The sequence below is a fragment of the Camelus dromedarius genome, chromosome 24 (assembly GCF_036321535.1).
Source record: "Camelus dromedarius isolate mCamDro1 chromosome 24, mCamDro1.pat, whole genome shotgun sequence".
NCBI lineage: Eukaryota > Metazoa > Chordata > Mammalia > Artiodactyla > Camelidae > Camelus > Camelus dromedarius.
Window position 1 is genome coordinate 28,123,161 of NC_087459.1, and position 23,202 is coordinate 28,146,362.

The 23,202-nt window shown below is 46.5% G+C and overlaps 1 protein-coding gene across 6 annotated transcripts in view; it reads right to left on the minus strand.

The window, feature by feature from the left end:
- Window positions 1-23,202, minus strand: part of CUX1 (cut like homeobox 1) — a 344,154-nt gene that overhangs the window by 126,015 nt on the left and 194,937 nt on the right. For all 6 annotated transcript variants that reach the window (XM_064478638.1, XM_064478637.1, XM_031432659.2 and 3 more), the window contains exons 5-6: window positions 5,812-5,949; window positions 1,937-2,060 (exon numbers count right to left, since the gene is read on the minus strand). In XM_064478638.1, the coding sequence (XP_064334708.1) occupies window positions 1,937-2,060; window positions 5,812-5,949 (262 nt within the window). The remainder of the gene's footprint in view (window positions 1-1,936; window positions 2,061-5,811; window positions 5,950-23,202) is intronic.

Here is a 23,202-nt window from a genome sequence, read left to right on the forward strand (position 1 = left end):
ATTTTAATTTTTTGGTGTAATGAATGAGGTAAAAATCTAGCTTTATCCCCCACTCAACTGGTCAGTCAGTTATCTGCGCCTTTTTTTGGCGGGGGGAGGAAGTAATTAGGTTTATTTATTTATTATTTTTTAACGAAGGAACTGGGAGTTGAACCCAGGACCTTGTGCATGCTAAGCACACACTCTACCATTGAGCTATACCCTCCCCTGCATCTTTTAATATAATAAATCCTTTTACCTAATTGAAATGAATTTCATAGGAATTTATCTCTACACTTTCATAACGCGTGGGTTTGCTCCGTGCAGCTGTAATCACACTGTGTATAATTCTGTATCATGCGTTTTCCACTTCATGTTATGCTGAATACATTTCTAGTGTTCGTGTGAATTCGACACAACTTTTATTTAAATGGCTGCACAACATTCCAGTTAGGGGTGGCCTTTTTTACAGACCCATTTCTGGTTGGCAGGGCCTTTCGATGGCTTGCATCCCCTCCCTCCCCCCAGTGATCAATAACATGGTCGGAAATCCTTTGGGCGTGAAGTGCTCTCCCCGGAAACAACTGAGGGCCAGGGCCACGTCTGCTGGGTGGAGAGCCCCCTCAATCTTCAGAGCCCTGACTCCATGGGGGCCATGCCCAGCCAGTCTCCCCTCAGTGTGGGTGTGGGGTCCCCTGCAGAGCTGGGCTTGGCACTGAGGGACTGGCTTTGGTCCCTCGGTCAGGACTCTGGGAAGTCATGTCTGACCTCCCAGAAAAGGGAGGCCCAGGCTGCAGTGGTGGGCCGGGCTCTGTGCCCACCTCTGGGTGCCTCACTGGGAGGGTGCAGGCAGGTCCTTGATCTGAGGCCTGGTTTCTCCATCTGGAAAGTGAGACCATCTACTCCGCAGGTCGGACCCAGGCCCTTGGTGAGACAAACTGAGAGGGGCTGGCATTGAGTGTGGCGGTCACTCTTCTCTTCTAAATGAAGCCAAGTTAGCGGTGCCCCAGGAAGGCCTCAGTGATGTCCGAGGCTCTCCATGTAGTCTGCCTCACAGACGTCCAAGCAGCCACATTCCAAGTCAGCGGGAGGCACCCACAAAACCTCACTGCCAGGCCTGCCTCTCACTTGTAACCAGACATTCAGTGCCTCTTGTTAATGGACTCACGTTTCTTCCCAGCAGAGTTAAAATTTTAAACCTTTTCACCAAACATCTGAAAAACCTGACTGATGCAACTTGAATCAGTAAGTTCCACAGTCCTCATGGTTGTTACCAGAAATCTAATGTTCATTCAATTTTCACACTGGTGAAAAACCAACTTATCATTTGTGGCAAAGTTTTGGGTGAAGCAGGCCATCGGAAACCTGACGCTCACAGTGCTTGGATGATGCGTTAACATATTTTACTGATACCAACTCCTTGATGTATGGAGCACTGTGACAGGATGAAAAGAGGCAAAAACAAAACAAACAAACAAACAGACAAAAACTCCGAGATACTGTGTCTGTGATGTTAAATATCAAAATTCACTTAAGAAGGTAACAGGAGCTCTGTTCGCCCAGGGCTTCCCAAAGAGGACACGCAGCAGGGAACGGTCCTGCCCCTCTTGCCTCTCCTCAGGTACAACCACCAGGTGCCAAGCCACCCGCACACACTTCGTGCTCAAGCCCTGGCCCCACACAGCCCCAGCAGACACACCTGGGCCTCTGACCAGCTGACACGATCCACCAATGGGGAAAGACGGGTACATTTTACCCAAGGTCCTCTCACAAATTACAGGATCAGGGATGCCTTTATTTTCCCAATGAAATTGTGCCTTAGAGCCCCTGGGAGTTTGGTTTCTAACCGGGGCTTATTTCACAGGCACATTTAAAAACCTGTCCCGTGATGGGAAAGGCAGAAGTAAAAACCACGACGTCAGCAAGTCAGCGCGTGCAGACCCCAACGCAGGCTCACCTCTCCTTTTCTGCAAAATCATTTTGTAACTTTTGTTCCTTTTCGAGAGCTATGGTCTCGGCTTGGTTCTTCAGAGTCTGTTCGTATTCTCGGATTTTCTCTTTAAGTGCTTTTATCGTAACCTCTGCAGAAAGGGGGGAAAAATAACAAAAAAAAAAAAACTCCAGTAAGAGAAACACAGGTCCACTGGCTACACATACCAGCTTTCGTAACCTAGCAGGATTGGCGTGTTTTAAACTTTAGCTCTTCAATTCTGACACGAAATCAATAGTTACAAGTCCCTTCGGAGAACTTTTACTCCCTAAATGTTAAATTGAACTTTAAACATTTAGGTTGAGGAGGATCAATGGATTTTGCTGGGAAGAAGAACTATGTCTCTCTGATACAACTTAAGAAAAAGAAGGGGGGAAATCAATGGTAAAATATAATAACGTCTGATTGATGAACCTTAAGTTAGTCCTCTATCGAGGGAAGATTAATAACGTTTTAGTGTGGGTTTAAGTACTTTCTTACAAAGAAAACAGTTCATAATTATGTGCACATTTTGGAAGAAAGCTACAGACCGTCCTAGCCGTGGGCCACAGCTCTGTTGTTTCAGAAGTGATGAAACGCACAGAGTGCTAAGTGGACACAGCGCGCATTATCTCCGGCTAGGAGGGACCAGCCCTGGAGCTGGGATGCAGAGAGCACTCTCCCCCCAAGGGCTGGAGCCTGGCAGACCTGGGTGGCGTGCGCAGAGCTGACATGGGGCCCAGGGGAGCCACATCTGAGGGAGGGTGAGCCCCTGGGGTGCGGGCAGCAGTGCTGCGTGATGAAGTTCTGCTTGGGATATGGGGCACTTTGGGAGGCAGGGCCGTCCCCAGAAAGCCCAGGTCCCCCATCACCAAGCACAGGTTCATGGCAGTCACTTCAGTGACTCAAAATGGGAACATGAGAGCAGATGCAATGAACAGGGTAGGGTCCTAACTCAGACCCGTGGGTGGCTCTGGGGCAGGACCGCTCCGCCTGGTCCCCCTCAGACACCCCCACAGCACCGAGCGGGCCAGACGGTCCCCAGCAGAGTGCTGTGGTCCCAGGTCTGAGGACAGTGGAGCTCCTGGGGACTGCACCTGTCCCGCCCCAGGCCATCCTGCAGAGGGCAAGGCCGAGCTTCTCGGTGGTCCCAGCACCTGCCGCAGGTCAGGGCTCAGGAAACGGCCAAGGTGCGAGTGAACACAGGAGCCAAGGCCGGGCTACAGGGTGAGGCCCAGACAGGGCAGTGACAACGGGGCTCCGGGCTCCTGCGGCAACGCCGCCTGCCAGTCTCTGCCGAGTAAGCACCCGGGCTGGTGGCCCTTGTTCCTTCAGGCCATGGCTCACGTCCGCTTCCACTCCCCGCGCTGCACAGACACGCTGGGCGAGGCAGGAGCACGTCAGCCAGGCGTTCATACCCACGTGGCTTAGTGGATAAAAGCTAAATGCCCTTTTGTTGATAAAAGCAATGGCCCTTTCCATGAAATGGCACCAGAGGGTTCTCCTCAGAGGAGGAGAGAGGGATTAAGACCAGTGACCCTGGCCGGGCATCTGAGGGAGGCGGGGGTGGGAGGGGGCTTTGGCCTTTTGGGCTGGTCGCGTGGGGCCTGGGAGAAATGCCCCGTGAGCACAGTGGTTAGTGACACACGTTCCTCTCCAGCCAGAGAGGTGGGGCCAAAACCGGGCAGGAGTGGAACACTTCCAGAACAGACACCAGCACAGGTCACCTCTGGAAACGCCTGCACGTTCTTTTAACTGGATGGTCTGCATGACGATCAGTTACAGCATGCCTGCCCTTAATGACGGGGTGGAAACATCTGGACGGCTCCTAGACGCCCGGGCTCACTGCAGTGGGCTTCTCAGTGGGACCCCATCTGTGCTCCTCCCAGGGGTGTCGGGGGCACTGCCTGGGGGCCCCTTTGCCAGGGAGAGCCGCTCAGGGGGCCAGGGGCCAACTTGTCTTTACAGGGGCCCCCTTTACTCATCTTGAAATGGGGTGGGGGGAGAATTAGAGCACGTGAGAGAGAAATTCCTGTCCTGCTCCAATGTTTTGCCAATCCACACTACAGCTGTGGCAAATAAAACAAGTGGTGTGCGTGCTAACACTTCCAAATCAAAATCCTTTTTTCTAGTGTGAAGAAAAGAGAGGAAAATGCTATTTTTTCTGGAGGCTGGGAAAATCTGTAAAGATACCAATAAAGAAAAAGGGTAGGGGGTGATTTCTAGAAAGAAACCCACAGTGCTCAGTAAGAGCCGTGGATACTGACTGAGCGTTGGGAACAGCACTGACTGCCTCGCCCGCATCTCTAATCCTGCAACAGCCCTACGCTGTTAGCGGGAGAATCCCCGACGCCCTGCATCCAAGAAAACCAGGCTTTAACGACATGACCGTACGCTCAAGGTCGCATGGCGAAGTTGGCGGCAAGAAAGGGGCCTGGCCAGGCCTGCCGGCCTCTGGAGCCTTTGTTCTTGAGTCTTGGACTCTATTTAAAAACTCCCATCCAGTGAGGCCTTTGGGGAGATGGCCCCACTCCCAGTTATGGCTGCTCACTGGTAAACTGGCCCTGGGGCACCGACCAGGCAGGTGGGAGAGGGCGACCTGGTGGAGCCCTCGGTCCACCCACACCGCCCTCCTGCCCTCCAACAGAACCAGCCAAACTGAAGGAAACCCAAACGGTGGATCTGTCACTGGAGTAAGATGCCAGAGGTCACTGGAAGGAAGCAACAGGCACAGCCTTTGTGGGCAGTGCGGCAATAAAGGCAGAGGGTACACCTCCGCGGCGTCTCTGTCCCCTGCACCCCTGGCCAGAGCCACACCCTGCTAGGGGGAGGGAGCACTTCTCTCACTGTACCCCGCCTCTGAAGTCCCACACCCGGCTCCCCAGCGGCCCAAACCGTCCCCCGAGTCCCACAAGCTCACCACTTCCTGTGGGGCCAGATTGAGGTGGTGTTCCCCCAGGGAGGGGCCGCTCTCACGGCTCAGGCCCTGACCTTCCCGCCTCTTCGGGGGTCCTTTCCGTAGACCACCCCAAGGACACCTTCTAAACTCTTTCCCAAGTAATTCCTTCTCTGGCCTCGGAGCTTATACAGAAGGCCGCTCAAGGGAAGCCCCCTCCCCACCCCGCCAGCAGTTTGTTCTCCTCTCTGTCGCCTCCCTCCCCCCGACCCCAAACAAAACCAAACAGGCCACTTCTACGTGGACTTGGCTGAAAACCCTGCAGCAGTGGTCAGATGGGGTTGCGATTTTTCTTCACGACAAGGCAGCCACGAGGCTCCTGACTGGGACCTGTCTGGATTGGAGGTGTGGGAGAAATGTCTTTGTTCTTCCCTGACAGGGAAAGCCAGGGCAACCTTTGCCCTCTCTCCTTGATGATGGCTGGACAACCACACTAAGAGGCTGTTTTGTTTTCTTTCGTGAAATTCGTCATGAGGAGGGTGACGCCAACAAGGATGCAGGGTGCTTAAGCGTGGGGACGTGAAAGCAGCATCTAAAGTCTTAATGTATTGGCAGCAATTATTAAATGACTTACTGCATGTTGATCACAAGCTGGTTCTCTGACAGGTGTCACCCGCAGGCAACGCATCCGTCTTTTAAAAGGCTGATCCTATCATGTGATGATTCAGGAAAGATCGGTCCCGTCGGGCAGGCAATAAAGTCGTATGTACTTATTGCGCAGAGGAGAAGTCTGCCTTCTCAACAGCTAAGCATCATCATCACCTCTCTTTAACGACGCTGACTCTTGCCCCACCCTGACTTTCTGACGTATGCGACAGTCAGAGCTAGTCCCAGCAGTACAGGGAAGGCAATTAAAAAGAAAGAAAGAAAAAGCCCAAAGCAAAGAACAAATACATCTTCCACCAACCTTGATTTTTCACTTCAGCAAATTCCTTGTTGTATTCTTCGAGAGTTTCCCTAAGTTTCTGGTTCTCTGTTTCAATGTCATGCAGGCGCTGCACTTTGAGCTGGAGCTGCTGCCCGAGGTCCAGAGCCGGGACGGGATCTGCACGAGAGGGAGACATGTCATCCCACTGGGGACACAGACGAGCCACCTTCCTGGCCTCACAGAGGCTCGGAGCTGGTCTCGTGGCTCCCAGGGAATTAGCTCCCCTGGGGATCGTGGCCGGATGGATGAGGCGCTTCTCCGCGGCTGCTAAGGGATGTGCACACAGACCCACCCAGGGTCCCCTGTGGATGAAAAGGGGCAGGCTCCCTGGGATCTGCGCATCGCTCGGGCCTGGTATGACACTGGAGAGATTTTCCGTTCCCTGATCTAACTGATAGGAAGAGAGATACACATGGCAGCAGTGAAGGGAGGACCCAGGAAAATCACTCGTCACCTAGAACCGCACTCGGAGGAGGCAGCGAACGTGAAGGCGCTGTAAGCCTCAAGTTTCCAATAATTCTTAGGAAGTAGGAAATCACACCTGACACCTGGAAAGCGTCCGGCTGTCACAGAACACTTTTACGGACATTTTCTTGTTTGAGCCTCGGGACAGTCCTGGGAGACAGTTGTGAGACGCGGACCATGTTCCTTCCACAGAAGGGGAAACTCAAGCTCAGGGAGGTGGGGTGATGTGCCCAGGATTCCTGGCTGGTTAGTGGGCAGAGAGAACTCGACCCCAAGTCTGCGAGATCAAGTGACCATCCTTCCAAAGAGGAAGGTGCCCCGAGGGGGCAGACTCTGTACCAGGACACTCTATTCAGCACAGGACCGCTCTCCAACACGATCCTCCTTTACTAATGAAGGATGCTCAGGAGTCAGCCAGGGCTTAACAGCTAGTGAGCTGAAGATGGGAGAACCCCACGTTTTTGCCCTGGGTGGGGGGGTTCTGCCTTTCTCCAGAGGCACAGCTGGTGGCCTAGCCACTGTGACTCATCGTGGGCCAGCGGGCCACTCAGCGAGGAGGCCACCACACACCTGGTTATAACACAAACAGCAGGAGAGCGGCACCTGGGCCAGTTATGAGAGGCCCTGCAGCCAGCTCAACGTGCCGTCCACCATCAGATTTACGGACGGATCTGAATGTAAAATCGGAGACTGCGGACACGGGGTTTACAGTACTGGTGAGGCCTTTGCCTTTACCATTAATTCAGCCCAAAGTGGAGAGACACTAAATGTTCTTCTGGCATCAATTCGGTCTTTATTTTTATTTCTCCTGCCTGAAAGGCACTTACTGTCCCCCTGCCGGGCACCAGTGGGCCACTTCCTCTAGGACCCTCGGGCCCCGCAGGGTAGAAGCATCTGCGAGTCTGCTGGGCTTAGAAAAGATCACGGAAGATATTTCTGGTATGGACGCCAGCCTCACTTGTGAGACGGCTGCGAGGATTTAGTCTCCGGTTGAGGAATGCTAAACACCGAGCCCAGTGGATCAACAAGGGTATATGTTCAAGAGTTCACTTAATTTCCAAACACCAGAGCCAGTCATTTTTCAGACCACCCTTGGTTCCTGGAAACGAGGCCTCGGTTCACCGGGTCTCGGTTGGCGCATCCACCAGGAGCCAGGACCGCCCTGAGATGCCAGCATCTTCGCAGGGTTTACAGAAGGCAGGCACCGGGGTGCGTGCAGAACAGTGTTTAACCCCAACACCATCCGTCACGTGAAATCCCGGCCGCGGGGCACTGATTCTGAGCGCATATACAGCTCACGGCTGCATCACTGCCTTCTCACTGGTGGTTTCTCGGTATTATTTTTATCAGTGTTAAAATATTTATATTAAATTCGATTTCAAAAGCTATTTTGGGGAGATGGTTCCTTGTAAGTAGGAGCAGTAATAACACTAAAGAGTGAACATCCTCAGAACATTCTGGGTGCAGTTTTTTTTTTTAATCTCAGTGTCCCCTGGATATCTTCCCACTCCCCACCCCCTTACCTCTCCCTCTATGGCCTCGTGCTGGACAAATGGACTGAAGGAGGTAACAGACAGTATGCCCATGGCCCCCTCCATGTCGAATGACAACTTGAACTTGAAAGAGAGGTCAGGAAGCATTGACAAGAAGGAGGACCCCTGTGCGTGTATAACATTCTATTAATGTTCACTCGTGTAGGTTTCCTGGCACAATTGCCAGTACAAAATGGTATTTTTAAAGAGCTAAGCTAGTATACTGCCTGTCATCCCTAAAACTTCAGTTGACAACTTTTCCAGGCCATTCCTTTTAAGAGGCCGGGACCCACTGTGTCTGCTTCGAATAAAATACAGTTTCCCTCGTTCGATTCAGCAAGGAATTCAGTGACATATAAAAAATAACATGCACATTATCAAGTGAATGGTAACTAGGCCCTTTAGACAAATTTTCAAAGCATTATATTGTAAATGAAAACTCTGGCAATCTCATAATTATTCATTATGGCATGTATATTTAATTTAACACGATTAAAGGTTAATGCTTCAGTAGCAGAGCTGGTCACAGAATAAAGAATGAACTGAATGTTCAAACATCTATATGCATTAAACTTCAAACTTTACTACAGTACAGTTGAATGACTCACTGCCTACAGCATTTGAATACTGTTTTGGATTATGTAAAAGGCATTGCTAAAGTACCTCTTAGGCTTAATTTTTATTACTTGTATTAAAGGAACAGCTAATTACCACATGACAATATAATGACTCTAGCATGTTTGGGCTAGAGACCAAAACAATGAATTTCGGCATGCCAAACCCCAGCCTGCATGTTAATCTTGGGGAAATCATAGCTTTTTGTCTTGTTAATGATTTCCAATGCCATTTAAACCCCACACAAGTATTGTTAGGTCTTATTCTGAACGTCACAAGCCTCCGATCTCAGCAGCTCAATTAGGGAATTGTCTAGGGGAGGCAAGGGCACACACCCATATGTGGAACAGGAACACGCAAAATCCGGCAACCCATCTTCCCTGCCGCCTCCAAGTCAACGCACTTTCTTGCCAGTGCCATCCACCAACGTGACAGACTTGCAAAGTGTTTTACAATCACCTAATAGTTCATTCCTAAAACACTCTTTGAGGCATTCTAGAGCTCATTATGCAACACAGGACGCAAAGAACGTTAGTTATAACAAACAATACAGTCACCTGTATTTATTCAGCACGGTCTCTGAAGTACATGTAACATTATCTCGCTAATTCCAGCCATCACGGCCAGAGGTTGGGGGAGGGGGCTCTGCCATGTGTCAGGCGCTGGCATCTCACCCAGGGATGGTGGGGGGAGAAGTCGGCCAGGCAAACAGGTGCGCCAAAGTCTAATTAAGATTTCTGCTTCCTGAACCAGCAGCCAACTAAATTATATTGTCTCTTCAAGTTCTACTATAACAAGTATTCCCTAAGCATCTATCCACTCTGGGTAAGACCTGAGTGAGGCACTGGGACAGACACTCAGCCAAGTCAGCTGGGACCAGCCTCAGAGCAGAGATAAACCATGTTCACAAATAAACAAGGTAAAGCAAGAAGGGCCAGATGAGAAACTGGGAAAGGGAGGTTTTTTTTTTTTTTTTTTTTTTTTAAAAGAGGAGACTCTTTTTTTTTTAAAAGAGTTTAGACCTGTGAAGAGGAGACAGTGGGGCAGTCAGTCCATGTGGAAAAAACAGCACGTAGGGGAGCAAGAAGCAGGGAAGAGGCAGACACAGAAAAAGAACAGTTCTGCCTAACTGCCGGCACCCACGCACACATCTTAGGACATCAGGGCTGTTCTAGGCGCTGGGGGAATACAGTGGTGAACAGGACAAATTCCTTGACATTCTACTGATGTGAGGGAGACGAAGACAAAGAGCAAAACCAAACAAAACAACACTGTCAGTACTGCCACATGAGAAAACAGGGTGTGGAGAATGGGGACTGGGTGCTGGAGACAGATAGACAGGGAGGGCCTCCAAGGAGGTGACACTGGGATTGAGATCTGGATGTCGAAGAGGAGAGAAGGTGAAGACACATGGCAGAGGGCTCAGCAGTGCAAAGGTCCAGAGGCGGGAGTGAGCGTGGCAGATATGAGGCACAGGGAGAAGCTGGTGAGGCACAATGAAGGGAAGCGAAAGCAGCAAAGGACAAGTGGTCAGAGGGGGAAGCCTGTGCTCAATGATTTAAAGAAAAAGATGAACACAATTAAGGAGAGAAATAGAAGATATAAAGAAGAATCAAACTGAATTTCAGAGCTGACAACACAGTGTGTGCGGTGCCCTGTTGCACAGCAGGTAATACAACAGTCTCGTAAAAATACAGTGTCTGAAGTGAGCTAGAGGACCGAATTTGGATTCAGTTCTACTGATGGGAAAAACCATCAGAGAACAGGACTTGTGCAAGATGAGCCACTGGGGCATGGGAAGAAAACTGCAGTGGTCTAAACCACAGAGAGGTTTGTTGGTTTTCTAGTTGCAAAGTATTTAAGAGTTTTAAGCTTAAAGATGAGTTATACAATTTTCTTTTAAAAAGCTAAGTGTTCCAAATTAGCTGTCCTGTTCTGTGATGGCAGATGGCTATCAGTAATGTGCTGCCTGGCAGACATTTAGGAAAAAAATAAACACATAATCTACGTCTTTGAAGTAAATGTGATGTTTTAATACTTAGTGGGGGGAAAAAAAAACTACATCTTGAATGAAACTCATCTACAGTGACAGCATTCTAAAAGCGGGTATTTGGACATGTTCCAATCATCATACAAACTTATAGGCAAAGAAAACATTCTCCACAAAAATGTTTCCATGCCTCAGATCATAAGAGAGGGAGGACAGCACAATGGTTTACAGTGCGGGCCGGACGGCATACGATCAAATCCCAGTGCTGCCACTTACCGGTTGTGCAACCTTACTTAGTATCTTTGTATCTCACTTCCATCATGTATAAATTTGGCAAAAGAATTGGTTCTATACCATGAGGTTGTTGTGAAGATCAACTAAGATAAGATGTGTATACACTTAGGAAACTGCCAGGCACGGAGCTGATACTCAATAAATGTTACCTATTATCAACCAACTCCAGCCTGATGAAGTCTTTACCAAAAGGAGTTTCAGATCAGTTGTTAATAATACAAAAAATACAGTATCTTCTGACTAGTTAGGAAGAAAAATCAAACCCCAGGGTAAACAGAAATTACCTAGCTGAATTTTAACTAATACTTTCTTATAACTGGTAGGCAGGTTTCAAAAATATGAACCATATTTTTGTAAAATTAACTAATAATGTACTGCTTTGGTTTGGATCTATGTATCTTTGTGAGTTATCTTTTCCAGTCACTAATGACAGCCATTAAAACCAAGAACAAAATTAACAAAACTTGGAGATTTCCACTTCTAGCCATGATAGATTAACTGGTAGCGGACTTGCCCTCTGGCCCTGAACAAGTAGAATATTAGGCAATCTATACAAAACAACTGTTTACAGATACTGGACAGCCAGGCAAGCAGGATGAGAGGTGATCTCCGAGAGGAGGGGAACAAATAAGGTGAGCCCTATGACCACCCTGACTTTCTGGGAAACACTTTCTAGCAGCAGCACAGGGAAGGGGGAACCCAAGCAGATAGGCTTCTTGGGTTGAGAAGACAGAGATCAGAAGATCGGGAGGCTGAGGTACCTGGAATTTATAGGGCAGAGCACTGGACAGGAGGGAGATATGAAGAGAAAGAGTTAAAGAAATCTGCAGAGGAGTGACCTAAAGTCTGTTGCTAAAAAATAAGGTGCATATATACACACAGGGTGAAACTCCACAAGGCTGGGCAAAAAACCACAAGGAGTTTGCAGAGTGTTGGGAGGCTTTCTAGTTGCAACCAGCCAGGGAAGAGAGACTCATTGAATAGCCAGGGCATTCAGCAGAGACACCAGAGAGCCACACCAGAGGGGAGGGTTAAGCCAATCCTAAAGACAAGACTAGTCTAGACCCCCCCACCCCCGCAAAGCTTAAAAACATGTCTCAGAATAATTGAGTTGATCTGCAAATAATTTAACTACCTGTCCAAACAAATTTCAACACTTTTAAGAAAGACAACAAAATGCAGTTAATAATTACAATGTCCAACATCCAATCAAAAGTTACTAGACATGCAAGGAAGCAGGATAGTAAGGGGGGAAAGATCAGTGAATAAAAACAGAACCAGAAATGACAAGAAATAAAGGGAGTAGTTGACAAAGACTAAAACAGCTATTATAAATATGCTCAAGGATTTAAAGAAAAACATGAGGAGAGAAATAGAAGCTATAAAGAATCAGATGGAATTCTAGAGCTTAAAATACAGTATCTGAAATGAAAAAAATTCCCTAGATTGGCTTAAACAGATTAGATACTGCAACTAAAAAAGCTCAGAGAACTCAAAGACATAGTCACAGAAACTGTCTAAAAAGAAGCACAGAGAAGAGGCTAAAAAAAAAAAGTTACTAAAATTCCAACCTGTGAAACAAGACCAAGCAATCTAACACACATGTCCCAGAAAGGGGCAAGGGATGTATCTGAAGGAACAGTACAAATTTGGTGAAAGCTTTAAGCCCCCAAATCCAAGAAACTCAACAAAATCCAAGCAGAATAAACACAAAGAAAGCCAACAAGCATAATCAGATTGCTGAAAAGAAGAATAAAAAGAAAATCTCAAAAGCCGGAGAAAAGAAGACCCACATAGGGGAGGAAAGATAAGGCTGATGGAGACCTCCTGACAGAAGCAAAGTCCCGACAGAAAAAACAGGAATGAAATCTGCCAACACACAGTTTTATACCCGACAAAAAATATCCTTCAAAAATGTGTGTGAGACAGACGTTTTCTGTTACTGTTTTATGATGAACAAAAGCTGGCAGAATTCATTGCCAGCATACCTACACTGAAAGGTATGTTAAAGGAGATGCTCCCGACTGAGAGAAACTGATGATGGAAAACTGGATGGACACAAAGGAATAAACACCACCAAAAATGGTAAATATATGGGTAAAAATGAAATACTACTTTTCTCATTTTTAATTTCTTTAAAAGATAACTGACTATTTAAAAGCAAAACTACAACAATGGATTGTAAGGGCATAACATATGTAGAAATAAAATAAATAACAATACACAAAGGACAGGAAGGAGAAAAATGAAAGTGTACTGTAAGACTGTAAGATTCTTACATTGTATGAAGTGGTGTCATGTTATTTGATGGTGTAGTGTGGTGAAGATGCTTAATGTGAAACTCAGAGTAATCACTAAGAAAATAAAACAAAGAATTATAGCTAATAAGATAATTTGGGAGATAAAATAAGATCACAAAAAATAAGCAAAATAAAGCAAGAAAGACACACAAAAACCAAGACAAGTAGAAAGCAAACAGCAAGATGGCAGGCTTAAACCTCTTTATCCATACTTACACGAAACATAAAAGCTCTAACATTTCACTTAAAAGGCAGATTGTCAGACTGGATTTAAAAAACACGACATAGCTGTTTATAAGAAACATAACTTAAATAAAACAACACAGATAGGTTAACAGGAAAAGATATAACCTGAACACAGTAATCAAAAGAAAGCTGGAGTGCCTATATCAAAATGAGACAAAGGAAACTTTAGTACAAGGAATATTAAGAAAAATAAAATCACTGTATAAAGTTAAGAATCAAATCATTGAGAAGATGTAACAATCCTAAAAGTATACATACTACGAAACAAAGCTTAAAAACATGAATTAAAAATGCAAGTGAAGCAACTCCGTAATGATAAAGATTTCAAAACTGTTCTTGCCGATTAATAGTACAGTTAGATATAAAATCAGTATGGAAACAAAGGACTTGGACAATACCATTGACAAACTTGACCTAATTGACATTTACAAAACACTACATTTAACAACTACAGACACACATTCTCTTCAAGGGCACATGGAACACTCACCAAGATAGAACATATACTGGGCCATAAAACAAGTCTCGATAAATTTAAAAGAACAGAAATCATACAAAGCACATCTTCTGATCACAGTGGAATAAATCAAAGCCCCTAAGTCTACACTTTAAGAAACTCAAGAAAGAAAAGCACGTTAAACCCAAAGTAAAACTGATAAGCTTCCAGCTGGACTGATCGAGAAAAGAAAAAAGAAAAAGGAGAGAATTCACAAATCCCAAGATCAGGAATGAAAAAAGGGACATAACTATACATTCTACAGATATTTAAAAGGTAATGAAACCTCATCAACAACATTATGCCAATAAATTTGATAATTTACATGAAATGGATCATTCCTTGAAAAAATTCCAAAACTGACTCAAGAAGAAATGAAAAATCTTAATAGCCTTCTACCTTAAAGAAGTTAAATCTGTATTAAAAACTCTGTAACAAAAAAAAAAAAAAAAATCTGAGGCCTGGATGGCTTCACTGGTGAACTAGAGATGTTTTAAGGAAGAAGTAATAGCAATCTTACCTAAACCAATTCAGCACTTCACAACTCATTTTAGGAGACCAGCACTACTACCTTGATACCAAAATTCATAAAAAACATTAAAAGAAAAAAGAAAGGCAAAAGACTGCAGTGCCATACTCCTTATGAACTTAAATGCACAAATCCTTAATAAAAATTTCAGCAAATTAAATCCAGCAAATTCTAAAAAGCACAATGCATCATAAATAAGACTTACCCCAGGAAGGCAAAGTTGGTTTAACATTAGAAAATCAATCTATTTCACCATATTAAGAGAATGTGGAAGAAAATCATTTGATCATCTCAACAGATGCAGAAAAAAAAAAGGACAGAATTCAATACCCACTTATGACAAAAACTCTCAGCAAACTAGGAATATAAGGGAATTTTCCCAACCTTTTAAACCCCTACAGCTAATATCATACTTAATGGTGAAAGACTGAATGATTTCCCTAAGGTTGGGACCAGCACAAAGGTATTTGCTTTTTCTACTTCTTTTCAACATTGTACTGGAGGTCCTGGCCAGAAAAAAAGGAAGAAAAAGAAATATATGACATTACAGATTGGAAGTCAATATGGATATAAGAAACTTGAATAAAACAATCAATTTGACCTGTTATTCACAGAATATTCCCATCCAACAACTGTAAAGTACATAATCTCTTCAAGGGCACAAGGAACATTCAGGATAGAACATTCTAGGGAATCTCCAAAAATACTTTCACAACTAGTAAGTAAGTTTTAAAAGGTCACAAAGATAATATTATTATATAAAAATCTATCATATTTCTATTTAAAAGCAACAAAGAATTGGAAAAGAAAATTACAAAAAAACCCATTCACTACAGCATCCAGAAACATGACCCACTTAGGGATAAATTGAACACAGTATGTGCCAGGCTTGTATGCTGAAAACTATAAAATACTACTGAGGGAAATTAAAGAAGACATAAAGAAATATACCATGTTTGGACTGGAATAATCAATAGTGTTGAGTTGTCAATTTTCCTCAAATTGATCTATAGATATAGTGAAATCCAGATCAAAATCCTGGCAGGCTTGTTTGTAAAAATTGACAAGTCAAGTCTAAAATTTACACAGAAACTAAATTAGCCAAAACAAGTTCGAAAAAGAAGACCAAAGATAAAGGACTTATACCACCTGATTTCAAGACTGATTATAAAGCTACAAGAATCAAGATAGTATGATATTAGTGTAAGGATAGACATACAGATCAATTAAATAAAATAAAAGGTCCAGAGAAAAACCCTTCACACATGTACCATCCATTAATTTTCAATGAAACTCAACCCTTACCTCACACCATACATAAAAATTAACTCAAAATGTATCATAGGCCCACCTAAAAGGAAAGGATAAAACTATACAACTTCACTAAAAAAACATACAGGAGAAAAAAAATGTATGACCTTGGACTAGGCAATGATTTCTTAGAACATAAAAGGCAAGAACCAATAAAAGAAAAAAATTAATAAACTGGACTTTATTAAATTGAAAAACTGCTCTTCAAACGACAAGGAACTGGGAGAAAATAGTTTCAGTGCATACATTTGACAAAGGACTTGTATCTGGAATATATAAAAACTATAATTCAATAGTAAGCCAAACAACCCGTTTAAAAAAAATGGACAAAAGATTCAAACAGACACTTTAGAAGTGAAGATCTATGAAGGTCCAAAAGCACATGAAAAAATATTCAGCATCATTAGTCATCAAAAAAATGCAAGTTAAAACAATGAAATATGCTTTACATTCATATAACGTCTAAAATTGAAAAGACTGACAACACTGAATGGTGGAGTAAGACACGGAGTAACTGGAACTCCCACGTGGATTGGGGGGGGCAGTGAATGGCTGGCTATGAATGGTTTAGATTTTCTCATAATAGTAACAAATGGAAACAATCCAAATGTCCATCACCATGTGGATGGGTAAGCAAATTGTTATATATCCACCTGGTGGAATACCACTCCCCAGTAAATGTGGATGAACAAACCCCAGCACTCCACGCTGAGTGAAGGAAGCCAGACGTGAGAGAGTACCTACCCAAGGGCTCCATTTATGCGAAATTCCAGAAATGACAAATCTAATCTAATCTAGACTGACAGAAAGCAGATCAGAGGTTGCTGGAGTTTGGGATCATAAGGGAACTTTCAAGGTGGTAGAAATGTTCTGTATCTTGGTTGTATGGTTGACCACACTGTCAAATTGTTCACTTAAACTAGATGTGTGTTATATGTAAATTATGCCTCAATGAGGTTGATTTTGAAATATAAATTTTTAGTGAGAGCAAAGCTTTTTTTGTACTGCTAATAAAATGTAAATTTTAAGTCTTTTCTAGTCTCTTCCACATCCTTTAATTCTCTTTTAGTGTATGATTTGCAATGTATTTCATATAGCATTATAATGACCCATGTACATCATTTAAATAAATAAGTTAACTGTTTATATTGGGAGTACAATTTTGAAATTTTTTTACTGTTGGGGGACATGAACAAAAGTAGCTCAAAGACCACTGACCTGGACCCGTGGGCTGCTGTGCAAAGGAGGGACAGAGGAGGTGGGGTAAATTTGGCAAGAGGTAACGGAGGCTTGGATGAGGGGTGGCTGACAGGACGAATGGTGGAATTCAGGGTATATTCTGAAGTCTGGGTTAGCAGACTTATTGATAGACTGGCTGTAAGGTGGAGGGAGGGAAAGAAATTCAGGGCGACACCTGACTTTGTGGCTTAAGCAACTGTGTGAAAGGTGAATGACATTTACCTCCGGGGTGGGGGTGGGGGCATCAGCTGCTGTCTGGGATCACGTGGAGTTTGAGAGCCTTGCAGACATCAGAGTCGCCCAGGAGAGAAGGTAAATGGAGAAGAGAAAGGGCCGAGGCGAGTCCCAGGGCATCCCACACTTGGGAGTCCTGCAGAAGGAGCGCGGGTCTGAGGAGGAGGGGAACCAGGTGGGAGGTGGGTTCAGTGGACAAAGTGACTCAGAGGAGAGAGCGGCCAGTGGGGGTGCTGCAAGACTGATTCTGTTGGGGCCGTGGGATGCTGGGGATGCTTCCCTATATGTTGTGAGGACTGCAAAGCCTAACGTCCCAAGACCCTAGCCTGCATGTGCACGGAGCCCCCGCCACCGGCCAGAGGGTGGATGTGCCCCCGTGAGCGCCATCCCCGAGATGACATCAGAGCGCGGCAGACGCTCCTTTTCGCCAGGGCACTCTAGGCTAATGTAATCATACGATTACATAATTAACCCAGCTGTCTCATTAAGAAAATCAACTGGAATTCAGGGCATAATTAGTCATACAGCAATTAGCATGCTGATGCACAAGTGATGAGAAGCTGTCTAGATAGCGAGTGTGCCAGGACCACCCCAGTCACCGCAAAGCGGGGAAGAGGCGACAACTGGCCCCCTACCCTCCATTGAGGATCCCCAGTCATCTCCAGTGAGTTTTCACGCTGGTCGGGGGGCAGGGACAGGGGTCCAGAGGGAGAGCCCTGCAGATGGGGTGGCAAGCGACTCAGACGCACATCTGGTCAGCTCAGCCTTTCTTTAAAATGTGTGTAGCTACTTCCTCAGCCTGCAAACACTTGGTGCAGAAAATGGAGCAGCTCCTTAGGCCCCAAGTTTGTTTTAAGTAACTGGCCGAGGAGGGTGGACAGGCTGCCTCCCTGTCTGGGTTGCAGTTACCCCAGCACTGGGCTGAGCGTGACTGTCCCCTGTCCCCAGAGGCTGCTTTGGACCAGCTCTGGTCCCACAGCCCAGCTCGGGGATCGGAGGGCATCTGCACCCAGTTTCATCCCACCGATGCAGCCCAGGTTCCTCTTCTGTCCCATTTTAGTGCTGGTGGTTGAGTCTCAAGTGTGAAGGAAGATGTTTCAGGAAGGTAAACTAAAAAACGTGCAAAAGGACTCCTGCCACTGGGGCTGGGAGGTTGAGTTCTCTCTGGAGGTCCCTGGGCACCAGGAGGCGGCCAATGGCGGGAGACCTTGAAGACACGGACTGGAGCAGACTCCCAGGATCAGGCTGGGGCAGCCACACTTCACAGCCTTCAAAAATGCCACCAAGTTGCGTGTCGGTGAAAACCTCAGTATGAGAAGCAAGGGGTATTTCTAACTAAAATCATAAAATTCTGTCACTTTTTGCCAGGAGTCTTACTACACATCCCTAGGTCGGGGACAGACAGGGAAGAAGGAAAAAGACTGGGAAGAACAATGTTTTCTAGTTTTAACTAGAAATATCCTCACTAGCATATCCTAGCATATCCTCACTTAAACCTGCGCGATGGGCACAAAGGACCGGCTCCCTGTTTTATTCTCACAGAAAAGCATTAAAAAGCAGCTCTCAAAACTGATGACGTCTCTCTTTATTTCTGGATCCTCAAATGCAAGGCTGATGGGGACAGTCTCTAGCAGAGGTTTCCCTAAACCCCGATTTAAACCTCCCGCCCCAGCACCCTGGAGCAGGGGAATTTTGGCGTGGGTCCTGAACACAGAGCGGCCACAAAACAGCCTCACTTCTGTTAGTTCTCCTTTAAGACTTCCAAAATCTAACACCTTCTACTTCCGATCGCAGACCAGTTATCCTTGGGAAGTAAAGTAAGCGGAGTCAGTCATGAAACACTGAGTTCTAGCAGAGTTTCACGAGTCCATGAATATTTTATCTCCCTGGCAATGTGCTCCCGAAGATTTAAATCTTAAAATAAACCCTTCTGGGCTCTGCTTTTGTGGTTTGAGGGGTTTGGGTCTATAGGACCTAGACCACATCTTAGCGAGGGGTGAAAGATGACTCTTTCTGGGGGGAGCGGGGGGCACAGAGAGAGGCCAGGATGGGGTGAGAACCGGCAGACACTCTTCCCACAGACTCTGCAGCCAGAGCAGAGAGGTTCTGCAGCACCAATGCCCAGGTCACCAACCTCGTCTCCTTTCTAGGAACTGCTAAAAAAAAAATACCTTTGCTGAGATGTTTCTGGGACTGAAAAGGTCACAGCTGTGTTTTATACCAACGATTAAGTGTGGACAAAAACTCCACCGGCTACTGCTATGTTCTTATCTGTAATCTGTTACTAAGGGCTATTCAGAAACTGAGCGCAAGTTGAATATTTTACAAATTTATGCTTCCCTCCCTCTGCTGCCCGACTGTAGAGACAAATACATGCTCATTGTAAAAAAATCTGAGAAGTATCAAGAAGCAAGAGCAAGTCACCCACGCAAGGTTAATTCCTGGCAGATTATGCATACCATAATAACTCTACTCAGAACACAGTAAAATTCCAGTTATGCAAGGGCCTTTAAGAAGAGGTCATTCCAGAATATTTCTAGCTATCTGAAAGGGTCACACTTTAAGAGCAGAGACATTTATTCCTCCTTTCATTACAGTAAGGGAAGGGGGCTGCCTACTTAACCTGTTTAATTATGGGATGTTTTCTTAAAGGTACCTTACAGTCTCCTACCACCCAAGTAGGAGCCACCCGAGGGAGGGCAGGGGCCACATCTCAGGTGCATTTGCCTCTCGGGTGCGTGGTGCCGGGCCCGGCACACACTGGGCTGCCACATGTGTGAGTATGGCTTCTTGAACAGCGCACCCTGAACTTTTTCTTGCACAGCTGGGGTCACTGTGGTTGACGGTTGTTGAACTCTGCTCTCACTCACAAATACAGATTCCATCGCAGAGGGACGCTGGCCTGTCCAGGTGTCCTCACCAAGTCAGGCTGTTGGCAGACGCCTAATGATGCTTTTCCTCATGTGAGAAGCCATTAGTAAGTGAATTAATAATAAAAATCTCAAGCAGAGGTGTGTTAAAATAAAAAACGTAAATATTTGCAAGTGTAACTTATTCCTCTATGTTGATCATATACGTGAAGACAGAAAGTCTGTCTGTGATGAGAACTGCAGGTGAAGCCACCTAGATTAACGACAGAAAGTTGTGACTTTGAATCTGAATGTGAAACCTTCCTACTGCCTTGACGTCGACAATAAAGGTAAAGGCCACTTTCGACTAAACAACAAAGAGGGATGGTAACAGAGTTAGGGACAGGAGGCCAATCCTGCAAACTTTTTGTTGGTCTTCCCTTTAATTTTGTAAAACAGATGGAACCACATAAACAATATTGTTCTCCAGAGATGAAGAAGTAACGCTGTGTTAACTGCGTCCTGGGCCAAACTCTCCTGGTTGCTTTCCTCCAGCGTCCGCTCCCTTCCAGCTCCAGCCCCACCAGCTGAAACCAAGCAACCTCGTCCCTCCCTCCCCACATCACTTGGACCCCCTTCCCACCTACTGTCTAAACTGCAGTCAGGACGACCTTTTCTTTATTATGCAAGTGTGCTTATGTCATTTCTCTGCTGAAAATCCGTCAGTGGTTTGTCTGTTAAAAAGTGCAAAATGCTTCAAATCATCTAGCAGGCCACTTTCTGCCACACGGCTGTCTTCCCTGGACTCAACACGACTAGGAACAGAGCCCCCTACTACTGACGGCGTCGAGGTGTGGACGATGTAGGACGTGGCCACTCTCCTCACTGCCCTCTCTTCCTCTTGCCCCTCCTCCAACCTGGTCACTGCCCAGTCCTGCCAGATCTATGCTCTTGTAACCAATGGGCTCTGCCTTTGAAGCACTTAACCCTAAAATTCAATCACTGTCAGTGTAATTAGTTTCGGATGCCCACATTCCCACCAGATTCTCAAGTCCACAAGGACAGGAAGCTGTCTGGCTGACCTGCTCCCTGCTCCATCCCTGGTGCTCAGTTTGACTGAGACGCAGCAAGGGGACCGCATCCCATGAGCTGACCAGGTCACCCCACGGAGATGGGGGTCACAGCAGTGGAGGAGAGCATGCCTGGGCTAAAGAAGCAGGATATTTCTGATTAAAAAGCATCTTAAAATACTCTCAAACCGGACTAGGGACTGAGGAGCAATCTGGTGGCAAGTGAGAAAGCAGGTAAACATGGGGCCCTGACTATGGGAACAGTTCAGAGGATATATCAGCATAATTATGTATTTCAGTGCTTACTCAGTGTCTTTAATCCGAAGGAGCTTTCTGGAAGAAGAAGTAACATTCCTTGGGATTTTGGATGTGGAGGATGAAGAGGAGGGAGGAGCCAGGTGACCCCAGGGCTGCTTTTGCCCTGCACAGTGGAGTCACACCGCCAGAGGAGGGAAAGGGCCGGGGCGGAGGGGATCCCACGCTCGGGGCCAGGTGTGTGAAGCTCAGGATGCCAGGAGGACAGCTACTCAACCCAACACAGACTCTGGATGTCAGCCCGGCCACAAAAGCCCCAGGTTTCTGAAGAGCACGTGCTGGTTTGATGAAACCAGAACGCTGAGTGTCATATAAACGTCTCTGCAGGCAGGCAGATCTTTACAGAGCGGCACCAAAGCAAAAGGAGAGTTCAGAGAGCTGCTCAACTGCTCCAACTCCAGGAAAGAGACCTCTGTTCTCTTGCAATTTAACTGGTTAGAATGTTCCAGAGCGCTCTCCCTCAAAGGAAAGTGTCAATCTCAGGAGTAGGGTTCAATGTGAACAAAATTAAAGTGAGAAACCAAAAAACCTCAGGAAGCATCCTGAAGAGGATAATGTGGTCCATGCATTCATTCATTCACTTGACAAATATTTATGGAGTTTCTGCTACGTGACACGCCCTGGGGGCGACACTAGGGACAGAGTTGGGGACAAGACCACACTGCCCCAGTCTCTGCCCAGCCAGAAAGGAAAAGAGCCACGTAGCAAGAAGTTGTAACAGAGGTAAACAAACATGGGTTTCGGGGAGTGGCCTGCGTGTGTGTGTGTGTGTGTGTGTGTGAGATAAGGGCACACCTAAGCCGGACCCGGGTGGTCCCGCGAAGCAGTGTCTCAACACGTTAAGCTGAGGAGTAGGAAGAGGTCAGCCGAGAAGGGGAGAAGGACCCATCCCTGCCGGCAGGAAACCTCGCATCCCGACACCGCAGACACCGCAGAGGTGGCCCGCGCTGCGGAGTGGAGGGCGGGGTTGGGATGGGGAGAAGTGGACGGACTCTGGGGACCTTCTGGGGGTAGAATGGCCAGGACCTGGTGACCCAGGGCTCTGGTGTGAGCAGGCAGGGGGCAGGCAGTGCCACTTGCTACGGGAGGGTGGGAGGGAGTTGCTTTTCTCTGGACGCACTGGGTGGTTTTAGGGTGCCCCTCAGTCACCCTTGAGGGGATGTCCAGGAGGCTGCTGGATATGCAGGCTGACCCTCAGGAGTGGGAAGGGACTGAGACAAAGCTTTAAGAGCCACCAGCGTGACTCTCGGCGAATTCTATTGCCCAGGACTCCGGGGTGACTCTGGGTCAACAGACTCATTCAACGTGTCACGCCTGTGTCACTCCAGGCCCTGGTCCAGGTGCTGGGCACAGAGCGATAAAGCAAAGCGGCCTCAGGGAGCTTGCATCCTAGCAGGACCAGCAGACAAGAAACAAGAAAACACAAAAATGAAAAAAAGGCCCAGAAGTGTGGTGGGGGGTGGGGTGGGGCAGGGCTCTGGCTCCCCCTCTTCCTGGGGCGGCTGGTCACCTCTTCCAGGGCCGTGGGGCACAGAGCCGAAATACCTGTCCCGTTATTTCCAAGCGCCTCCTCTGTTTTTCTGAGATAGTGTGCGACTGCTGTCTCTTGCAACTGGAACTTGGCACACCCACCCACATCTCTGGATGCAGCTGGATTGAAGCCTGGTGTACACAGACGGTTAAGGCCCCCAACTCCCCCCGGCTGTGTGACTGACCGTCAGTAAACGCACTGCTATTGACCAGACCCTTCCTGTAAGCCTCAGCCACACGATTACTTCATCTGAGCGATAAGCAGACTTCAAAACACAGGTCGAGAGCTCTAAGCTCCATTCCTGCTTTTCAAGTACTTGCTAGATGTGTCAGACCACAGCATGTGTAAGAAATA